We start from the raw sequence: 22,555 nt of genomic DNA, 5'->3' as shown, positions 1-22,555 counted from the left end.
CCATTCTCAACCTCAAAGACAAAATAACCAAAATAATAATCCGCTTGCCAAGTTAATGCACATTCTGAATAGATCCCCGTAATAAACTTGTAACATTGTGATAAATAAGTTATTAACACCTTAACTAGTATATGGCTTTTAAACTGTAATCCTGTCTAGCATGGTTATTGGTGTCACATACGCTAGCAGGTGACATACGCCCCAGTAAATACACAAGGCTCATAATGTGATTATGATAGGGTTGACACTTCTTGATGTATGCCCGTGTTGCACATGACATGTATTATGAAAAATATGCCTTACCTGGATGTATACCAGCTTCATTACAAAAAACATTTATCTTACCCACCCATAATAATATATGATCATACGTTTATTCAGGAACACCAACAATGCAACTCTTTTACATACTCTTCAAGTTTACTTACAGCATAAAAGGTAATACTGGAACAAAAGAGAATATAATATAATCTAATGTAGTTTTCTATTTCAGTAAAAATAATTCATCCTCATTGGCATTCGCATGCAGTGCTACTAGCAAGTCATTTCACAACAGCTCTCCAATGGGACAGAGTTGCATCAAAATAAATTCATCTTCACAGGAAGATTGTGTATACAGATTGGGGATTATTAGCTAGACCAGTAGTTGAGAATGGACAAGGATATTATTTTTCTCCTGTTATTTTTCCCAGTTTGACTATTCTGATGAGAGTAATTTCAGTTCCCATGTCAATTCTCCACAAACCAATTTTTTTTTTTTTAAAGATCTACATTTCTCAGGAAATGTCCAAAACAGACAAATCATATTTCATATTAGCATTTTTAATCTCCAATCAATATATGTCCCAGGAAAAAACTGTTCTAGTGGTTTGGGCCACAGGGTTTCCCTCGACCAGTGTAGTGTCAGCAACACGACTGCAATATTACCCAGAATCCTCTAGAATACCCCAGCTATATGAAGACATTGTCATCATTCATTTCCAAAATACACAGTAATAATACGACCAACCCGAAGTTTACTCACCTGTAAGGCATCACCAAATGACAGTTTGTGAATAAAATGGCTCATGTCTGGATTTTGTGGCTGAGCAGTGGCACTGTGTGTAGATATGTGGAAATTACCGGGCACCTAAAGAAGGGAACCAAGTTGAATATTTATACATATATTGAAATCGGCATCTGTGCTCACAATCTTTACCTTGGTACTAAAAAATTTTCTTTAAGACAAAGTCACTGCTACAACCGGGTCCTGTATCACATATAATTTAGAATTGTAATAAAGGAACAACAATGCCAGCCAAGAGCACACATGCTGTACTCCGTTTGCTAACCCCATATCCTTAGAGCTCTACATCTCAATAACCCTGTGGGACATCACCTAAAGGATCACCCCAAATCCCTAAAGCAGTTTATCTTGCCAAAATGCTTTATGTTTGAAGACCGTGCCTTCTCTTTTCATTTAGAAAAAATAAATTAAAAAAAAAGTGCAGATTTCAATTAGGCAACCAGTCCTGTTACTGTTACATTTTAAGGAAATAGTGACCAAACGCTGATTTTGAGTTTCCTAGTTGTTTTTTTTTCCCCCTAACAGGTTTTCACTGTGAAGGGCAGATTCTGACCTTGACAATCTAGTTTCCATGGTAAACCGCATAATACCTATTCAACTGTGATATTCCACAATCAAACAGCGTGACTTTTCAACAGATTTTTTTTCAACCACAACTCAAACAATAAATAGATTTAAACAGAAATTCTACCATGCTAAATAGGAAAATCATCTCTTCATTATTGATATTTGTTTATTGTAACCCCCCCAGTTGTACAGTGCCAGGGCCAGATTAACAAAGGGCCTAATGGACACAATGGGACAGGGGAGGGGGGTGAAACAACACAATGGGACAGGGGAGGGGGGTGAAACAACACAATGGGACAGGGGAGGGGGGTGAAACAACACAATGGGACAGGGGAGGGGGGTGAAACAACACAATGGGACATGGGAGGAGGGGTGAAAGATCACAATGCGATAAGGGAGGGGGAAGAAAGATCACAATGGGATAAGGGAGGGGGGAGAAAGATCACAATGGGATAAGGGAGGGGGGACAAAGATCACAATGGGATAGGGGAGGAGGGGGAGAAAGAACACAATGGGACAGGGGAAGAACACAATGGGACAGGTGAAGGGCGAAAGAACACTATGGGACAGAGTGGGGACACTATGGGGGGAGAGAGAGAAATATTTAGGGGGGAGCACGTAGGTACAGGGGAGGGAAGGGAAAAGGAACATGGGTAGGGGGGGAACCTCTAAAAGAGAAGAGAGAGAAACACTAAAGGGAGCATTAGGTGGGGCACTAAGAGACAGGTAAGGGGTGGAGCACTAAGGGACAGGGGAGGGAGGGAACAGGACCACTAATGGACAGGAAGGGGAGGGGAGAGGACTATTTAGGGACGGTGAGGGGAGATGACCACTAATAGACATGGAGGGGAGGAGAGAGGAACACTAAGGGACATGGAGGGGAGAGTGTCACACAGGGGACATGAGTGGGGAGAAAGACACACAGATGGGCCTGGGGGTGGAAATACAAAGGGGCTGGGGGTGAATGAGACACAGAGGGGCTGGACAAGAGGAAAAAGAGACACAGAGGGGCTGGGGGAGATAGACGGGCTGATGGTGAATGAGAAACACACAAAGGAGCTGGAAAGAGTAAAAGACACAAATAGGCTGGGAGAGAAGGAGACACACAAAGGGGCTGGGGGGTAAGACACACAAAGGGGGGGTTGTAAGAGATACACAAGGGAGGTGTAAGACACACAATGGGGAAAATGGGGGATAAGATACACTAAAGGGGTAAGGCATTTAGAAAGGGGATAAGAAACAAAAGGCTAGTTAAGAAGCACACAGGTGAAGACGCTTTTGTGGGGTGGGGGTGGGGGGGCAAAAATCATCTTCGCCTGTGTACCCAAAAATCCTTGCACTGAAAACACATGCTCTTACTCTAAAACTTTGCTATCCTCCTGTCATTCTGTGGCTGCATAACAGGAACAAGATTCTGTAATCAGGCCCATTACAATCATCAGCAACAGGACCAAAATGCTCTTATTCCTGTGCTGTACAGTGCTGCAGATTGTGTTGGCACTGAATAAAGACTAGTAATTGTTAAAAAAAAATTAAAAAAAGGTGCTGTGGATAAGAACACTGTAAATACAGTTAGATGAACATTCACAATTGGCTTTTTTGGCCTACAATTACTACTTTACTGAGTATAGGACAAGCATGTCAAACTCAAAGTGTGGCACGGGCGCACACATACTCACTGACAGACAGACAGACACACACACACTGACACAGACACACACACACACACTCTTGGTGACAGACACACACACACACACACTGACACAAACACACACACTCTTGGTGACAGACACACACAAACATACTTTTAATTAATGCTCCTTACCTTATGGAGCCGATGGGGGGCATCTCCCCGGGGTCCTTCAAGCTCCTCACTGCTCCCACAGGCGGTTTAGTGATGCCGGGTGCAGGAATATGACGTCATATTCCGGCGCCCGGTTTCACTTCAGTCGGCGCGCGCGAGGGAGCAGTGAGGAGCTGAAACACTGAGCTCCCTCGCGGCCCTCCTCCCCAGCCGGGTAAATGTTAGCATAGTAGACACCTGCAATATGGGGAAAGCAGGTGCCTACTCTGCTATAACACTGAGCAAGCACCTCTAGTGGCCACTAGAGGTGTTACTAGACAGAAATGAATAGGCAGTGTTTACATTAAAAAGTCTGCAGGGACTGACTATACTCACCAAAACAACTACATTAAGCTCTAGTTGGTCTGGTGACAATAGTGTCCCTTTTAGATACAACATAAAACAATTAAGGCAACATCAGTCCCAGAAGGGTTATTCAGAAAATAAGTCTGTTTTAAGTACATATAGGTTAAAATACAATAATGTAAAAGGCCTTTCAAGTCACGTGGCATTGCCAAGTGATGCCTAATTTTGCCGCAGTTCTTCTGACAGCTTGATGTCGGGAGCACTAAGAGCAAGTGTGTGTAGAGTGCATGTTTAACAGTACTCATGCTGGCTGCACTTATATGTTCAGTGAATTTAAAGCCCATACAAAAGCAGGACTTGTGTCCTGATAGGTGTCCAGTCAGGCCCAGTCGGGCGGGGCCATCCACACCCAGATATCAGATCGGCCATTCTTTTTTAGGACATTTCCCTTTAATCTACACATGATTAAACAGTTCACATGCTGCTTCATAACCAGTAAAAAAACATAATTAGTGCATCGACTTGTATAAACATTCCTAAAAGTTTTGATTTCAATTTGCCAAATCAATAACCTCACAAGAAAAGGAAAACAAAGTACCTATAAACATACAGGATTTATTTATAATGCCACAAAAGAATTCATTCACAATTATTATTTTGCCAATACCAGGGACATACATAGGGCTTCATTTGACAATTGACGTAATATTTTAACAAGTAAAGAGCTCAGACATGATTATACACCTTGCACTATAAATAGATAATAATTTAGGTACTTTATAATGATTGTCTTGTTCTGCTGGTGCTCCATTAAGGAATAATTTGTGGTCCATTTACTATACTAAACAAACCATTATGCAAACTTTTATTTTTATTTTAAAAGCACGTTTCTATAGTAATGTTACAATTGCTGTAGTTAATTCTTTGCCCTGCCCATATTATGCCATAGGCCTTCATGTAGTCTAAATACATACATTCCATAGTATGGCACATTTCATTAAAAGGTAGTCGTTTATTTAACTCCACATCATCCCAGATGTATTTGTGCCAAGAATCTGAAGCAGCACAAGCATCTCACAGATTAAGAATTTGAATCATAACAGAAGGATATGTACTGTACATAAGAACATTACAATTTTCAGAGTATTAATTAGGCCAAGGGAAACTACAGCCAGTTAAAGTATGTAAGTTAACCAAAAGGTGTCTTACTAACACCCAAAACCATATAAGACCAAAATGAGATTAATATATATATGGAAACTCTAAGAAGATAAATAAATATAATTGAATACAATAAAACCTGGTGTATAAAAATATGCAAATAAACAAATATGATAAAACTGTATATATATATATATATATATAATGAATGCAATAGATAACTGGAAAGTCCAACGCGTTTTGTGCCACTCCAGAGGACTTCTTCAGGGATTGTGAAATTATACAATCAACAGTACATCCATAATACAGAGGGTCACCACTGGAGCCAGACATACCCCTGAAGAAGTCCCCTGGAGTGGGATGAAATAGGTTTGATTTGTTGGGCTTTCCAGTTCTTTATTGAATTCATTTTATTTACTTTTATGGATTTATGGTTTAATCCTTTTGCTAAGGTTATCCTGCATCTGTGGAATTGCCAACGGTTTCCTGGGATCCAATTGCTGTGGAGATATGCAGTTTTATCTTATGTGTTTACTTGTGTCTATTTATACACATTAGGTTGGATTATATTCAATTATATTTATTTAACTTCTTCGAGTTAAAGTATTTTCTACTGACTCTACCTTGTTTATAGTGAAGCGTCCTTCAAACCGACAGCCATTGCCATTGTTTAGAGGAATTTTCATGGAATTATCAATGTGACCAACTTCGTGTCTCCCCATTTCATCCTGAATATCCAGTCCCACCACTGAGGAGACAAAAACATATATAAAAAAAAAAAAATCAATAAAAGATCTACATTGGTATGAATTCTTGTGTTAACGTAATGAAAATGAAATTCAGCAGTAATAACTTTTAACTCGCTATCCCAAAAGGGAATTACTGTTCTAATGAATAAGATGTGCATCAATGAGATGCACATCTGGGCAAAAACAAGGATATAAAAACAATAATATTTATATTTCATAGCCAATAATTGAGCTAAATGTTCGTCACCAACTGGGAATGGAAATAGAAATAGTAAGAGATGGTTTTCTTCACAGCAAAGTGCGTCAGAAGGCCAACACATATAGAATGGCAGAAAAAAGAAGTGAAGTGGGTGCCCCTTTGGAAGTGACCACAGGACCAGATTCCTATTGGGCTGAACACCCCACACATGCACTATGGGTGCCTCTTTTGAGGTGACTACAGGAAAGCTTAAATTGAGGAGTCCCTTGGAGCAAGTTAGCATGTAAATCTCCCAAGTTAAAACTAGTGTAGGACCTACCGATATTGGGGTACTGTGGTGTACTGTGATATAGTGGTGGGCTTGGTGGAACTGAATCCCCATATTAATTTGCTAAGAAAGGTGATTTTAAGTAGCCTTGTTAAATGTAAAGCTGTATTTGTGCACTGTTCCTTTAACTGTATTTTGTATAGAAACAAAAAGAAGTAAAACAATACTTTTCTGTTGGAAAAATCATAGAAAAGATTGATAAATCCAAATGATGGGTAGGGTGCAAGAAAGTAGCAGGTGGAAAAATCAGACAGATTTGGTATGTTGCACCAAATATTAGATGTACAGAGGTCAGTGACATTTGCTAAAATATCGGTGTCCCCGGTTTGAAGTAAATCTTTTATTTCATGTTTAGGAGGAAAATCTAAAAAGAGAAAGTTGGAGAGTTTTTCATAGAGTTCGAATTAGTATCCCCTCTGTGTGAACCTGCATTGCTAAATACATGTGGACAGACACCTGGCTGCCTATACATTAATATACACAAACAGACCCATGTGTGCAGAGTGGAATGTTGCTGAAATTGAACTGTTACTGTATCTGAACATTAGTAAATAGGGTACAACCCCAGACAAATCTAACTGCTAGCAGAATTACTTTTATGCAAGGCTTATTGAAAATCCAGATAGATAACAGATACATGTGCACACAGTGTATGCATTCGGGTAAATGTGTGTAATGCGGCTATTAATTAATAAATATAGGCAGCATGATAATATAAGTGTGCTGTATATATAAACGATGGAAATGTGATAATGTTCCATACAGGCAGCCCATTGTGTGACCCTGGGGGTAAATACATGCCAGGCAGATGTTGTCTGTGTTGTGTCTCCTTGTCTCTCCATGGGGACTAGAAGAGGTGAGAGGCAAAGGATTTGGTGGGTGCATCTCTGAGTGTAGGGTTTGTGAATGGGGAGGAGTGGCACTGGTACCCAGCTTCCAGGAGCATCTCTTTCAGCCTCTACATCACAAGTGCACATACCCTGGCACCAACTTCCCCGTGTGGCTAGCAGGGTTTTGGGGGGCACAGAAACTTACCAGAGTGGTAGATGCAAACTGAGGAAGCCACTGACCAGCAGGAAACAAGCTGCCCCCATCTATTTTTTAAATGCTATTATAGTGCACTATAGACTATTTCTGACGACATAGTCACTTTAAGCCTAATAACTGAAGCGTTCCAACTGGACAACTTTGAAATACCAGTAATATTTCAAAAACCACACACAATTAAAGGGACACTCCAGGCACCCAAACCACTTCAGCCCATTGAAGTGGTCTGGGTGCCAACTCCCATCACCCTTAAACCTGCAAGTGTAATTATTATATACAGCCACTAGAGGGACTTCCGGGTTCTTAAAACACGTTATGCATGAGAACCTCCAGCGTCGCCGGAATCCCCATAGGAAAGCATTGAAAAATGCTTTCCTATGGGGAGGTCTAATGCGCAAGCGGCCATTGCTGTGCATGCACATTAGGTCTCCCCCCATGGGGGAGGAGCGTGAGCGGAGCTGGATTCAGGTTAGTCACTGAAGGGGTTTTAACCCCTTCAGCAACATGGGATGGGGGCACTGCAGGATCCTGCAGTGCCAGGAAAATGGCTTTAATTTCCTGGCGTTGGAGAGTCCCTTTAAGCCCTATGTTCAAACTTCCACTACTCCTGGGCGGCAGCAATGACTATAGTACACATCAGAAAGAAAAAAAAAAAGTCACTATCCCAAATCCATATACAAATTTAAATAACTGGAGGTTTGTTAGTATCACTCCAATGGCCATCAAAGTGTAAGCTCACCTGCCACGTCAAGAGAAAACCTCTTAGGTTACTCCTACACCAACAATTCACCTTGATGCTTTTGGCTAAAAAGCTAAAATATCTAATGAGACAGAGAGGGGTACTTTTATAACCCCCTCCACACTTATTAACCCTTCATAGGCAATACTGGTTGGCTGGCAGCAGCACTGTATAATGGCTGTGTGCTACAATAGCAAATACAAACATACAAAATGAAACCCTGCTCAAACTCCCACTACTCCTGGGCGGCAGCAATGACTATAGCACTCATCAGCTGCAAGATAGCCTGGTATGGTAGGCAGCCACTAGAGGCTGTAAGTATTGCAGTTTCTCAAAAACAGGGACATTGCACCTAGACAACTTCAATCAGCTGAAGTGATCTGGGTGCCTATAGTGTCCCTGTTTATAGTGTCCCAGACCTGTGTGAGCTGTATATTGGCATATAACCTAGCATTATTAAACAGGCAAAATAGATCTTCATTGTGCTAGAACAGCCAGTGATACTTAAGATATCCTATTATTGAAAGTGGATACTTGAAAAGGATGAAATAAAATGTATTACTTGAGCAATTCTTTAAAAAAAAAAAATAAAAAAAAAATAATAAAAAATGGCAACAGTCATTATAGCAACTTAACACGAAGAATTTTCAATAACTTTGAGAGGAATAGATGACTGCATTGATCCAACAAACCCATTACAAAATAATAAGCAAAAATGACCATCGCTTGGAAGAACACAAACAGATGTCGGAGAAACACACCTATGCGAAAATAAAAGGTAAAAAACTAAAACTTTCCCCCCCACCCCCCACCCCCCAACCCCCAACAAACCAAACCTATAAAAAGCTAAAAGGGTATTGAAGACAGCACAAAATAAATTGACTACAGCTATACCTGTATTAGAAAAATATTGCCATTTTGGCCTAAGTGTGCAGTTAAATCTATTCCACCCTCCCTGTGTTATGGGTACTCGGATACTCACGATCACAGTTCAAGTTTGGCAAACTGATGTTTAGGTTCACGTCAATTTTACCACCGCTGTCTTTATCGGGGTCATCTACATAGAGCTCATTGACACTGGAAAAGAAAATAGCATTAAGATTAGGAACGGTAGTTTGAAACTGGATAAAAATAACACCAATACCCAAACACTGTGAACCAAGAAAATGTAAAGGGCACATAAACTATGCCCCCTCCCCTCCCTTATTATTGCAAGACTTTATCCCTAGATATTGCAAGACTTTAACTACCATAATTCTTTGCACATGAATAGGATCTGTAGTTCAAACAGTAGCATACTGGGCACCTCCAAGCTACAGAGACAAACTGAATCCTGCATTTCTCTGAACATTGCAGGGAATGCCAGCTGAAATGTATTGCCAGCTTTCAATGCCGGGAACAGAGCACATATTTTTCTGATCTCAGTAAATCATTATCGGACTGCCACAGTTAGAAAAATTAAATGCATAAATCTACAACTCTTTATTCTGGAGCTGGGCTCCTCCATCCTAATCATTGTTAAAAGCTTGAGTAGTGGAAGTTGAGAGTGGAAAAATAAAACAATGTTGCTATTTCTCCTCCTCATTTACATGGTTTGCCCGAACTGAAAAAGAGGTCACTTGATACATTTTTTATATGAATTTAACGGTACACTGTAGGCACCAAGACCCCTTCATCTCATTGAAGTGGTCTGGGTGCAGTGTTCCTATGCCCTTAAAGGGACACTATAGGCACGCAGACCACTTCAGCACATGGAAGTCATCTGGATGCAGTGTCCCTATTGCACTTAGTGCTGCAATGAGAGCATCGCCGTTTCTTTGGAATTACAATGTTTTACATTGCAGCACTAAGTCTGCCTCCAGTGGCTGTCTAACCTTTTATTCACGGCGGCAGGGGGTGGGGTACAAGGGAGGGGGGAGACAGAGGGAGTTATAGTGCCAGGCTTACAATATAGTATCCCTTTAACCCTGCAATGTAAATCAATGCAGTTTATGAGAAACTACACCGTTTACATCGCAGGGTTAAGACTGCCAGACAGCCACTAGAGGAGTTCCTGGCCTTTCACAGAGATTAACTCTGTGAAACTATGCTGGATTTAGTGTCTTCAAATCCCCCAAATTAGGAGAGCACTGAGTCAAAACTCTAGTGTTCCCATAATAAAATGTGTGACATTTCAAAATGTTAATATTGAAATTAATATTGGTGCTTATAGTGTCCCTTTCAAGTATCCATATATAATCATATATCAAAGAAGCCTCTTTACAGTAATAGTTGTTTATTAGCAATATTGTTTTTTGTGGAATTATTGAAATTTTACTAAAAGAATTGTTGGAAAGAAAGATGCAGAATACATACATATACACACACAGAACAAAAAGTAAAGTAAAACATGCGCTGCTACTCTGCAAATCAATGACTGCTGACATCACATGTTCCCCACAGACTTAAAAAAAAAAAAAATAATAATAATAATGTTATTAATCAGTAAATGTCACTGTGAGAAAATTATGACAATACAAAATGGCCACTTTCACACTGAAACACTAGTAGATGATCAAGTGTTAATTCCAGCTAGACTTACAACTGGGTGACAAGATGAAAATAATGTGTTTGCATGGTTTTACATTGATTTATAAAATGACACTGTCTGGTCGAGTATGCAAATTCATTCTTATTTTAAAGCTGGCCTTTGGAGAATGGTTTTTAATTTTCTTTTTAACGGAACCTCTGGTGAGCCACAACAGTGCCTATTCATGGAATCTTACCAAGAATTACTAAAGAGTGACTTAAAGTGGCAAACAGAGACTGGCCTTTCTTCACTTTCAACACAGAAATGGCTGCAGCTTTAAAAAAGACACTACAGGAATGCTAAATATGTCGGCCCAATTTCTACAGCAGAGAAAGAAACTCCAATAAAAATCTTGATTCTCAGATAAATGAGGCGTTGCCCTGGCTAGCATCATTTCAATATACCTCATGCATTGTAATTATTATATAACCAAGCTAACTTGGCACAGAACTGAGTCTAAATTAATAGCATCCATCAAGAAGTCTGAATGCCATTACACCCTGGATTTTTGGGAATGTGGAGATAAAGTGTTCAAAACATATAAGACAAAAAAATAATAAAAATAACCTCTTCAACATTGGAACAGGCTTGATGTATAATATATATACCAGTAGTTCCCAAAACGTTTAGGTTCAATGCGCCCTTAAAGGACCACTATAGGCACCCAGACCACTTCAGCTTAATGAAGTGGTCTGGGTGCCAGGTCCAGCTAGGATTAACCCTTTTTTCTATAAACATAGCAGTTTCAGAGAAACTGCTACGTTTATAAATGGGTTAATCCAGCCTCTAGTGGCTGTCTCATTGACAGCCGCTAGAGGCGCTTCCGCGCTTCTCACTGTGATTTTCACAAAACGTTGTGGGGTAGCTCAGTTGTCTTTACTAATATTAAAAGGGAAACTCCAGGCATCCAAACAACTTCATCTAAATCAAGTTGCCAAGAGGCCTCCAACAACAATGTCCACTTTTACTTTCAGGAAGCGTGGAGTGTTGCCAGGCAGTTGCGCTGCGGATTGTCGGAGAGCGGTTAGCTGACGCTCTCCGCCAACCAGTGACTCGCCGTTAGCTAGTCTGGCTGGGAAAGAAATGTAAGTTTAATCTTCCTGCCGGCTAGATGAGGTCCCGCTCAGAGCCAGAGTTCTAGACCTCTGTCTGAGCCAGGGACAGTTATTCCTCGTAATTTGACTAGTGCAAAAAATGTAAAATTTCCACTATGGGTCACAACAATCATTATATTCAGCACCAAGGGCAATTTACAGGCAGATTATTAGGCAGTCTGCGTGGTGCCCTCGCAGGGCGAAGATGGATTTCTTTTTTTTTAGCGTCATGATTTTTGGGGGGGGGGGGATTTTTTTTTGCGGATCCTTTTTGCGCTTTCAGCCTTTTGGTAGGTAGCTCCCTAATACCGTGTGATCGGATCGGAATTTCACTCATTCAAATGAAATTTCGAACTTACCTAAAAGTACCAAATGTCATCCTAACATGAATGAACAAACGGTTTTCATGCTGTTAGGATGAAATTCAGTAGTTTTGCCGGTGTTATGTCTAAATGAAAGCAGGCATCGCGAGATCACGGAGGAAAGGGTGAGTCTTGTGGGAAAATTTCTCTGACCCTTAGGTAGTAGATCAGAGCTGGTCAAGGGTAAGAATAATACATAAAACAGAATGGTCCCTAGAAAACTAGAGCAGATAGGAAAAAAGAAGAACAGATCCTGAGAGAGGGAGAGAAGAGGAAGTGATTAGGGAAAGGTAAGATCGGCATGACAGTGCCGCTTTAACCAGACATTGATTGGGCCAGAGGGACTAGTAGAATTAGTAGAAGCATTCAAGTTAGGGAGCACTTGGCAAATAGTCACCATATTATGATAATATTTGAGATTACTTTAACCCCTTAAGGACCGGACTGTTTTTGCGATGTTGTACATTTGCGACCAGGCATCTTTTTACACTTTTGTGGTGTTTGTGTTTAGCTGTAATTTTCCGCTCTCTCATTTACTGTTCCAATACAAATTATATATTGTTTTTTTCAGGACAAAAGGGGCTTCTTTACATACCATTATTTATATAATCTCATGTAATTTAATTTTAAAAAAATGAAAAAATATGATAAAATTGAAAAAAATAAAAAAAAATTGACTTTTATGTGAAAAATCTTTTACTCATCTACAAAAGCGAATGAAAAAAACTGCTAAATAGATTCAAAATGTTGTCCTGAGTTTAAAAATACTCAGTGTTTACATGCTTTTTGTATGTTATAGGGCTATAAGTACAAGTAGGATATTGCGGTTTCAAAACATACATTTTTAAAATGTATCAATAGTGACATTGTAACACTATTATCTGTCATAAATCGCTGAATAACACCCCACATGTACATATTTTTTGAAAAGTAGACAACCCAGGGTATTCAATATGGGGTATGTCCAGACTTTTTTAGTAGCCACTTAGTCGCAAACACTGGCCAAAGTTAGCGTTCATATTTGTTTGTGTGTGAAAAAAGTAAAAAACTAAATTGAACGCTAATTTTGGCCAGTGTTTGTGACTAAGTGGTTACTAAAAAAGACTGGACATACCCCATTTGCAATACCTTGGGTTGTCTTCTTTTGCAAATGGTATGCCATCATGGGGGTAATTCTCATTCCTGGGCTACCATACGCTCTCAAAGGCAACGTAACCAACCTGGCCATTTTCAATGTAAAAATATTTGACCCTGTAACTTTCAAAAACGCTATAAAACCTGTACATGGGGGGTACTGTTATACTCAGGAGACTTTGCTGAACACAAATATTAGTGTTTCAAAACTGGAAAATGTATCACAACAATTATATCATCAGTAAAAGTGCTGTTTGTGTGTGAAAAATGCAAAAAAAGTCACTTTCACTGACAATATCATCGCTGTGATATGTTTTACTGTTTTGAATCACTAATATTTGTGTTCAGCGAAGTCTCCCGAGTAAAACAGTACCCCCCATGTACAGGTTTTAGGGTGTCGTAGAACGTTACAGGGTAAAATACAGTGATGGCAAATTAAATTCTCTGGACTTTCGGCCTGGGTTGGCAGGCAGGTCCCTTAAATTGCAATCAATAAAATAACTTAATTATGTAAAAATATTACATAAATACGCACGTAGAATTTAAATATATATGCATATTTATATATTTGAAGTCTACGTGTATATTTAAATAATTATTTATGTAATTTTGTATATGGACATATGAATAGTTTGCATTCTTTTTATTTATTTATATATACATAGATATATATACAATTTCATTCTAAGTGTATTTTGATATATATATATATATTAATATCAAAATACAGTTAGAATAAAATTTAGTATAGATATATAATTTTTTTAATTTTTTTTTATTATTTTTAATTTTTTTAATTTAAATTACTTATTATTCGTATTTTATAATAATATATATATATATATATATATATATATATATATACACAATATATATAGTTATTATATATATTATATATATACACACGTGTGTAATTTAATTATAAGTGTATTTTTATATTAATATATGTACATATTAATATAAAAATACACTTAGCATGACATTATATATATGATATATAGACGTATATTATATAGGTATAATATATGTCTATATATCATATATATACACATATATAATAATAATAATATTTTTTTTATTAACTTTCACTTTAGTTTTTTTTCTGATTTTACACTAGCAGGGAGACTGCCTGTCAGCACAGACAGTCCCCCTGCAGGCAGACACATGGACACCTATTGTGACCATGTGGTCACCCTGTTGGGCGATCACATGGCCACAGGGGTCCTAAACCGCCATGGGGAGACTGTCTGGGCTGCAGGCAGTCTCCCCACAACGGGAGCACCGCCGATCGCCGCCGGGGGAACGACGGGGATCGGGTAAGTACATTGGACCGTTAGGACGGTTCAGGACCGTCACCGGTCGGCAACGCAAAAATGCCGATGACGGTCCTGAACCGTCCTCCGTCCTTAAGGGGTTAAAAAAATAAAATAAAATAAAAATACAAAAATAATACGTTTATATGGGCTGTGCAAAAACTATTTTAAGAAGGCTAAATACAATAGGATAAGGGTATCTTTACAACTAATTGACTGGCAGTTAGTACATACACACACCAGTCAAGCCATAAGACTTGCTTACTTTACAAGGTATACATTGAGTGGAAAGTACATGACAAACTGTTTACTCGTCGTGATGAAAGTCTCCTTGGTGGGACTAAAACGTTGACTATCTTTTAACAATGACTGAAAAAAAATTAAGTATTGTTTTTACCAATGTGAGGTCAACAATGTACTTTTTTTTGTATGTGATCGTATGTGTGTATAGATTTGTGATTGTGTGCGTGAGCGTAGATCTGTAGTTATATGTGCATATGTATATACATGTGTTTGTATTTAGTGGATCACTCCCTAGTTTGGTATCCTTAAATATGCCAATCCCACATAAGTATAACAAATAAGGGAGTTATCTTATAAACAATAAAAATGTCAAAATTAAGAAAATGGCTTTTAAAGTTATATTACTTATAAACACGTTATCTATACTATATATTTGATGTGTGGCCCAAGACAATTCCGCTGCTCTCAATGCGGCCCAGTAAAGCCAAAAGGTTGGACACCCATGCACTAGAGACAGTCTTAAAGACTACCTAAGACTGAACCAGCTACATTTTACATCGCAGGGTTAAAGTGACAGGGACACTGCACCCAGACCACTTCAATGAGACGATGTGGTCTGGGTGCCTATAGTTTCCTTTTAATTAACATTAATACAAATAGTCTAATCAAAAGATTGGCATCTGGGTACTTATGCACCTATATACTTACCAAAGTTCTGTAAACAGCTGGATTTCGTTCATAGAGTTTCAATACAGATGGTTTAATTAGGGAGTAAGTGCAGGTTTTAATTATAAGCTACGGAAACTGGGTCATTGAAAGAAGTATAGTCAAAATGACAGATCAACGCCATGACGAGAGTGAAAGACGTCAGAGAAAGGCATGACTAATTCAGGAGCAAATACAGCAGCTTGCTCAATGGCTATTGCAAAGAATGAATACCCTCACTTATACATTTTAAATGATACTTTCAGACATGTTTAAAAGAGATAAAGCCAGAATTATGACTACAGAAACACCCTTGCCCATCAGTAGTTAATGGGATATGTAGTTTAACACTAGCCAGTGCAAATGATCCATCTATATATTACACAGACACACAATAAAGCTGCACCAGTTTAAATAGATTAATCAACAAGTCAAAATTATGTTACTTTCTACAGGTCCACTTTATCATTAAATGCAAGCCTTAAATATAGTTTTGAAGGTTTAGAACCCGAAACATCTAATGAATACACGATACTGCAGTAGATTTCTACATCAACGTGCTGTAGTTTAGAGATATTACATAAGTCTATTAAAGAAAATTAGGTATCACTTAGACAATTGGGTGTGCTCACAATACTGCAAATCTGGTCTTGCAAATGGCTTACCATGTGTTTGCATTAAGCAAACCGATTAACTTAATGTACCAAGATAAAATAAGCTTTATTATAAGACTCAGTCTTAATTATAATGTACCCAATTAAAGCAATGCATACATTTATATACAGTGTGAATATTGGCTGCAGATGGATGCAACATGGGAGCACAAAATAGGTCAATTATTCCAGGTATCTCTGTTCATTATGATGCACATGACATGACAGAGGAGAAGTGATGATTTTAAAAGGCATTCTTGGTATTGAGTTCACAGCCAAAGCAGAGCTCCCAGAATCCTTTATTTCCCACTCTTCCTAGGTGTATAATTAGTACATTAGCTATTACTCATGTAACTTCGTCAGGCAGGTAAATGCCATTATATACCTGTATGGGGGGGGGGGGGGGGGGGGTGGGGGGTTCCAGGGACAGACAGACAGACAGACAAACACACACATTATATTTTCTACACTTAATGTAGAAAACAAGAAGAGGTGCACTCGAGATTTTTTTTAACAAAATCTTCATAGTTTTATTTAATCTATAAGCAGGATATCACAAATATTTCAACGGTTCAGTCTCTGAAAAGACTTTCATCAGGACACAAGTGACATACACATTGCATATTTAAATACCCAAGCCGGGAACCCAAAATGAGGGTGACTATGAAAGTGAGGCTGTGTGTATAAAGAAATACTCTGAAGTACAGAGAATGAGGAAGAGGCTCCAGAAGATAAAGCCCCAAAAATAGAAATAGAAAGCCGTAAGCCACCTCGGGGAAAAATAATCTTGTGGCTGGTTGCTAGGTGCCTACAATACACAACATGGTACCTAATAGACCAAGCTTTGATTAAAACTGCTAGGAGGTGTAGAAATGAGAATCATGGATGGGTATATGCTACATGTAGCCATTACTAGAAACATAACTATCGAGAGAGTGCACCCCTGGACTATACTAGATACATAACATGAAAATAGTAATAAACGATTACTATAGAAGTAATTGACACAAGGCAATAAACAAACTGACATAGATAATCTAAAGAGAAGGCAGTAAAATAATAAATTAATCACACAAGACCATTCTTGCTCTATTGTCCAGGAAGCAGTGTAGGGGATTATTCTCGGCGACACTGTTGAGGGTGAAAATACAGAATGCCTCATGTTTCACAAGCTCCTTTTCCCTGTCACCTACCCGAGGTAAAGTGGGTACATGATTTATTCCCATGTTTCGACATAGGAAGGGAAAATCAAGGGTACTGTGTCACTATCTCATGCTGCAGTCTAGATAGGGGATCCATGAACATGTACATCAAGAATGAAAAAATTGGGTCTCGTGAGCCGCATGCAGCCCACAATGACGATCTTTGCGGCCCGTCTGCCTGGGCTGCATTGTGCCGGGACTCTGACCATCCAGAAGACAGGAAAGATCTTCGCAAGAGTGCTATGCATTAGTCCACGCCGGCCACCAGATATGCACATTCAGCATGTGAAGTCAAATTTGGCGGCAGCGCTACAGTGTGCAGAGTGGCTGTCTGTCTGCAGAGCAGGTCAGTCACTCACTCCCCCTTCCCTCCTACTCGCAGTGCCAGAGGAGCGTCTGGCCTGCTTAAGCAGAGAAGAGCAGGGCTGGAACTGGAGGAGGGGTGGCTCTCATCTTAAGGTAGTGGAAGAGGGGCAGTGTATTAAATAGGGGTACGGAGGGGGCAGTGTATTAATTTGGGAAAGGGAGGGAGGCAGTGTGTTAAATTTGGTGGGGTGCAGTGTATTCAATTGGAGAGGGAAGGGGGCAGTGTATTAAATTTGGGGGAGTGAGGACAGTGTATTCAATTAGAGTGGAGTGAGGGGGCAGTGTATTAGATTAAGGGGCAGTGTATTAGATGGGGGAGGGGCAGTGTATTAGAGTTGAGGGAGGGCACCTAACTACGACACTCAAAGGCCTATACAAACTGAACTACCCTCCCCTCATAGAAAATATCAGATGAGTTCTCAAAAAAATGTGACCTACCCCATTTCTCCTTAATGGGTCGAGTCAATATACTAAAGATGATAATCTTACCGAGGGTACTATATATATGTTCCAAGCCCTCCCGGGGGAATTTTTCCCGACTCATGCAGACCCTTTTCACGAATTATACTAGGGGCAATAAGCCAGCAAGGCTTGCCTACTCTACATTGACGTCCACTCTAGGCAAAGGGGGTCTGGGACTACCTCACTTATACAAGTACTACGTAGCGGTTTTACTCACTCACATAAAAGAGTGGACAGACAAAATTCTAGTACGGCCTAAAGTAGAGCTTTGTGAGGATTCCCCTCTACACACTACCCTGGCAGACATGTCAACTTAAGGAACTCACCCCAACACATCACCCACTCATACACAACGTCCTCCAAGTGTGGCGGCGACACAAAAACTGCTGGGGACTGTCCCCAGGACTCTTGGTGTTCTTCCCACTAGCTGCCAACCCATATTTCCAGAATGGACAAGGGAGTACCATACTATCCCGAATAACCGGAATACTCAACCCATACATAACAACAGTTCTGATAGCAGAGGACCCCCCAATTAACGGTCTTCCCTAGACAAAACCGACATGAGACATTACAAGACACTATGGGCAGGACACAACTAAACAACTTCCTGACCCAGTCAGTCCTCCCCTTCTGGCGCCCGAGGGACAAAACACTCTTCGAACTTCTTTGTGGCTCAAGGAGTGAATCCAAACGCCCCCTATTTAAAATTTACCGTACTCTCCAAGTAGCAGTAGGGGACCAACCAAAATCTCTATTACAACGAAAATGGATGAGAGGCCTTCGCATCCACATGTCCGACAAGGACTGGACCCATATTATGGAATCTGGAATCAAAACCCCAATTAGAATGAGACCTTCTACAAAAGGGTCACCAGATGGTATAGACCCCAGCGCTACTACACACCTTTTGGTCCACTGTTAGTGATAAATGCTGAAGATGTGAAGGGGAACAGGGGGATATGGAACTGGCGACAAATACTAACTGATATAGCGGAGATGATGCCGCTGCAGACCCGCTTAACCCCATCCCAGGTACTATTAAATTGGCCCTGTTCTTTTAAAGAATCACATAAACCGCAACTAGTAAACCTATTAATAGGAGAGGCCAACGCCCTCATCCCAATGTACTGGCGTCAAACCAACATACCATCCAAAGAGCAGTGGGTGCAGCGGGTGGAGAGAACAAGGGAAGTGGAAGAGATACACTGGTCAGCGCTGGGGAGAATAGTCAGATATGTAAAAATATGGGAAGTCTGGATCAAATATTGGGACACCCCCCAATGAGACCTCTGCTTGGGAGGAGTCCCCCTGGAACGGTCCCTGTAAGACATTTATGGTCATTTGAGGACACACAGTGATCCCAAAGGAGATATTTCAGATGCCAGATAACCCCAATCCTAGCAGAATGCCCTCTTCACCCCATCTTCCCTCCCACTTTTCCCCTCACACTAGTTCTACCTCCCCTGAATCAATTCATCGTGGGGCACACACACCACAAAAGCCAATTGAATGGACAGAGCTGAGATTGCCTAGACCTACTGGGATACCCGATTAGCACAATACTACACATACACTTAAGAAAAGTCATGGATACAGGATGTAATGTATGTTGAGATATCATGTGCATAACCTAGAAAGCAATTCACAACTGCTACCAGATATCTGAAAAATGTAAAGTGATGCTCTGTGGAATGTGCATTGTACGGTGGAACCCCACTATGTCACCCCTTAATTACCCCCCTTTTTTCTTTCTGTATCTCAAATGCCTACTTTCTACTTGAAAACATTTAAAAAAAAAAAAATAGTGGAGGGAGGGGGGCATGTATTGGATGTGGGGGCAGTGTATTAGAATGGGGGGGCAGTGTATTAGACTGGGTCTGCATGGAGGTGCTGAACGCTCCCCATGGAGATGCTCATTGGCCGCGTAGCGTTTTGCCACACATGTACAATTGCCTCCCAATGCTTTCATATGGCAAAGCATTGATAGGCTGAGATCATCAAGCTTGATGATCTCAGCCAAAGTGAAGAACACATTCATAGGACTTCATAATCAACAAGATAACGTCATTTTTATTTTAGCTGTGCAACAGTATACATTCACCATTTCAGTCCCATTACCAAACTTCTCTTAATATGTCATGGTAGTTGGACTGAAACATTGGTTATATGCACATGCATGTCTCCTTACGATTAATTTGCGCTTTTGTTTACTTTGAAGCCCTACGAGAGTGAGGATATTCAGTGTCAGTTAGGCGACTTTGTTTATACTGTACTTTTCGAAATAAACATATGTTTCTATGAAAACTGAAGTTTTTGTTATTTTGCACATAAACATAAATCTTGCACATAAACTTGACATGCTTGATGGAATATTCTCATAAGTCATTCATCATCTTGCCCACGAAGACCAAGCCATACAGGACCTGCAGTTTGCATATGACAAAAGTAGTTCTAGTAGGTGGCGAATCCTGTACTGATGAACCATATTAATCATTGCATCTCTGAGGAATGTTCAGCACCTCAATGCAGAATGTGGAGACACTGAATGTCAGTGTTGCACATTGTGCAGCACTGCCCCGGGAAGCACCTCTAGTGGCTGTATGAGTGACTGTTACTAGAGATTTTACTAGGCAGCAATGTAAAAACTGCCCTTTAAACTGTAGTTGTTCTGGTGAGCGATTATAGTGGCCCTAGAAGTCTGTGAACAGAAACAAAAAGTGCAAATTCATGGCATGTAGTCCTGAATGAAGGTTTCATATTTTGATAGTATGTATTTCTATTAACACTTGTACACGAATGCATTGGCATACATAAGGGCTAACTCACTCTTTCATACTCATTAGGATTTCCCTCATCGCCTGAATACCCTTATCGTGAGGGATGATGGTGTAGACAATAATCACATCTGCAGTGACCGGGAGGATGCCTTAATAGTTGAAATGTATCACAAAGTGCATACCTTACACAAGAGTGCAAAACCTGGACAGGGTATCAGAAGATCTAAATAGAGCCACTGAGCAATAGGTTCCAATGGGCTAACTAAAGCAGATAGATATATTAGGTTTTCCGAGTGGCATAACCGCATTTTTATGTATGAGAGATAAAGACAGGATTGTGACTACATAAACACCCCTGTCCATCAGTAGTTCATGGGATATGTAGTTTAACCCCTTAAGGACACATGACATGTCATGATTCCCTTTTATTACAGAAGTTTGGTCCTTAAGGGATTAAAGGGACACTATAGTCACCAGAACAATTACAGCTTAATGTAGTTGTTTTGGTCAGTATAATCATTCCCTGCAGGCATTTTCATGTAAACACTGCCTTTTCAGAGAAAATAAATTCTGATGATGTCAGCAAGGAGGCGGATTGGGGGCAAGGCCAGTGCGGGCGAAATAAGGTACATTTTATTACCTTTTAAGGAGGCTAAGGGGGGCAGGGGCAAGCTACCTACATGTTGATTTTTAACACCATAAGGTCAGGAATAAAGGTTTGTGTTCCAGACCTTCTAGTGTTCTTTTAATACTAGCAAGTACAAAAAAAAAAAAAAAAATCTAATTGAAATAATGATAATACTGGTAGCATGTACAATGCAACAGATATAAATGAATTTATACACCGTTTTTTTATATTATTATTAAGAAAGTGCCCAAGCGGCTTGGGGAGTCGCAGCCTGCTGAGAGCTGATGGCGGGGGCAGGCTGCTCTGGACTCGTGGGTCATTTTGATAGAGCTGTCTGTTGGTAATCCCCCAACAGCTGACAGGTTGTGGACGCTGGCGTTAATATATTAATAATCTATTAATAAAGCTGTGGCCGTTGCCCTTACCCATACAAAAGGTGTTGTGTATTTATTGGGCAACGGGTGGTGGGTTTTCTGGCCGGGTCAGCAGTCAAGTACCTCCCTGGAAACTTAAGGAAGGGAGGACATGACTGCTGGCAGGGATAAGGGGTTGGTTTAAAGGGGATACATGGTGGCACCCGGGGTACATTAAGAAGGGAACGGGGAGGGTACTCACCAGTTCCCGGGCAGAGGTGTAGTGGTGCTAGCTTCCTGCCCGCCCACCTAAACATGTTTACGATGGTGTTGCTGTTGGTTGTGTGCTGTTGTTTTTCTTTGTTTTGTTACAGCTCGCGGTAGTCCTGGCCAGCGAAGAGGATTGGAAGAAAGTGCCCAAGCGGCTTGAGGAGTCGCAGCCTGCTGAGAGCTGATGGCGGGGGCAGGCTGCTCCGGACTCGTGGGTCATTTTGATAGAGCGGTCTGTTGGTAATCCCCCAACAGCTGACAGGTTGTGGACGCTGGCGTTAATATATTAATAAAGCTGTGGCCGTTGCCCATACCCATACAAAAGGTGTTGTGTATTTATTGGGCAACGGGTGGTGGGTTTTCTGGCCGGGCCAGCAGTCATGTTAAATGCAAACCCTAAAACAAGTTCTGTAGAC

At 40.3% G+C, this 22,555-nt stretch overlaps 1 protein-coding gene across 1 annotated transcript in view; it reads right to left on the bottom strand.

Annotated features, from left to right (window-relative positions):
* Nucleotides 1-22,555, bottom strand: part of ERGIC1 (endoplasmic reticulum-golgi intermediate compartment 1) — a 137,207-nt gene that overhangs the window by 33,898 nt on the left and 80,754 nt on the right. Inside the window, exons 4-6 of the mRNA XM_063447364.1 lie at nucleotides 8,988-9,082; nucleotides 5,567-5,691; nucleotides 1,025-1,129 (exon numbers count right to left, since the gene is read on the bottom strand). Coding sequence (XP_063303434.1) covers nucleotides 1,025-1,129; nucleotides 5,567-5,691; nucleotides 8,988-9,082 — 325 coding nt within the window. The remainder of the gene's footprint in view (nucleotides 1-1,024; nucleotides 1,130-5,566; nucleotides 5,692-8,987; nucleotides 9,083-22,555) is intronic.

The sequence above is a fragment of the Pelobates fuscus genome, chromosome 3, assembly GCF_036172605.1.
Source record: "Pelobates fuscus isolate aPelFus1 chromosome 3, aPelFus1.pri, whole genome shotgun sequence".
In the NCBI taxonomy this organism is placed as follows: domain Eukaryota; kingdom Metazoa; phylum Chordata; class Amphibia; order Anura; family Pelobatidae; genus Pelobates; species Pelobates fuscus.
This window is presented reverse-complemented; position numbering and strand designations above follow the sequence as displayed.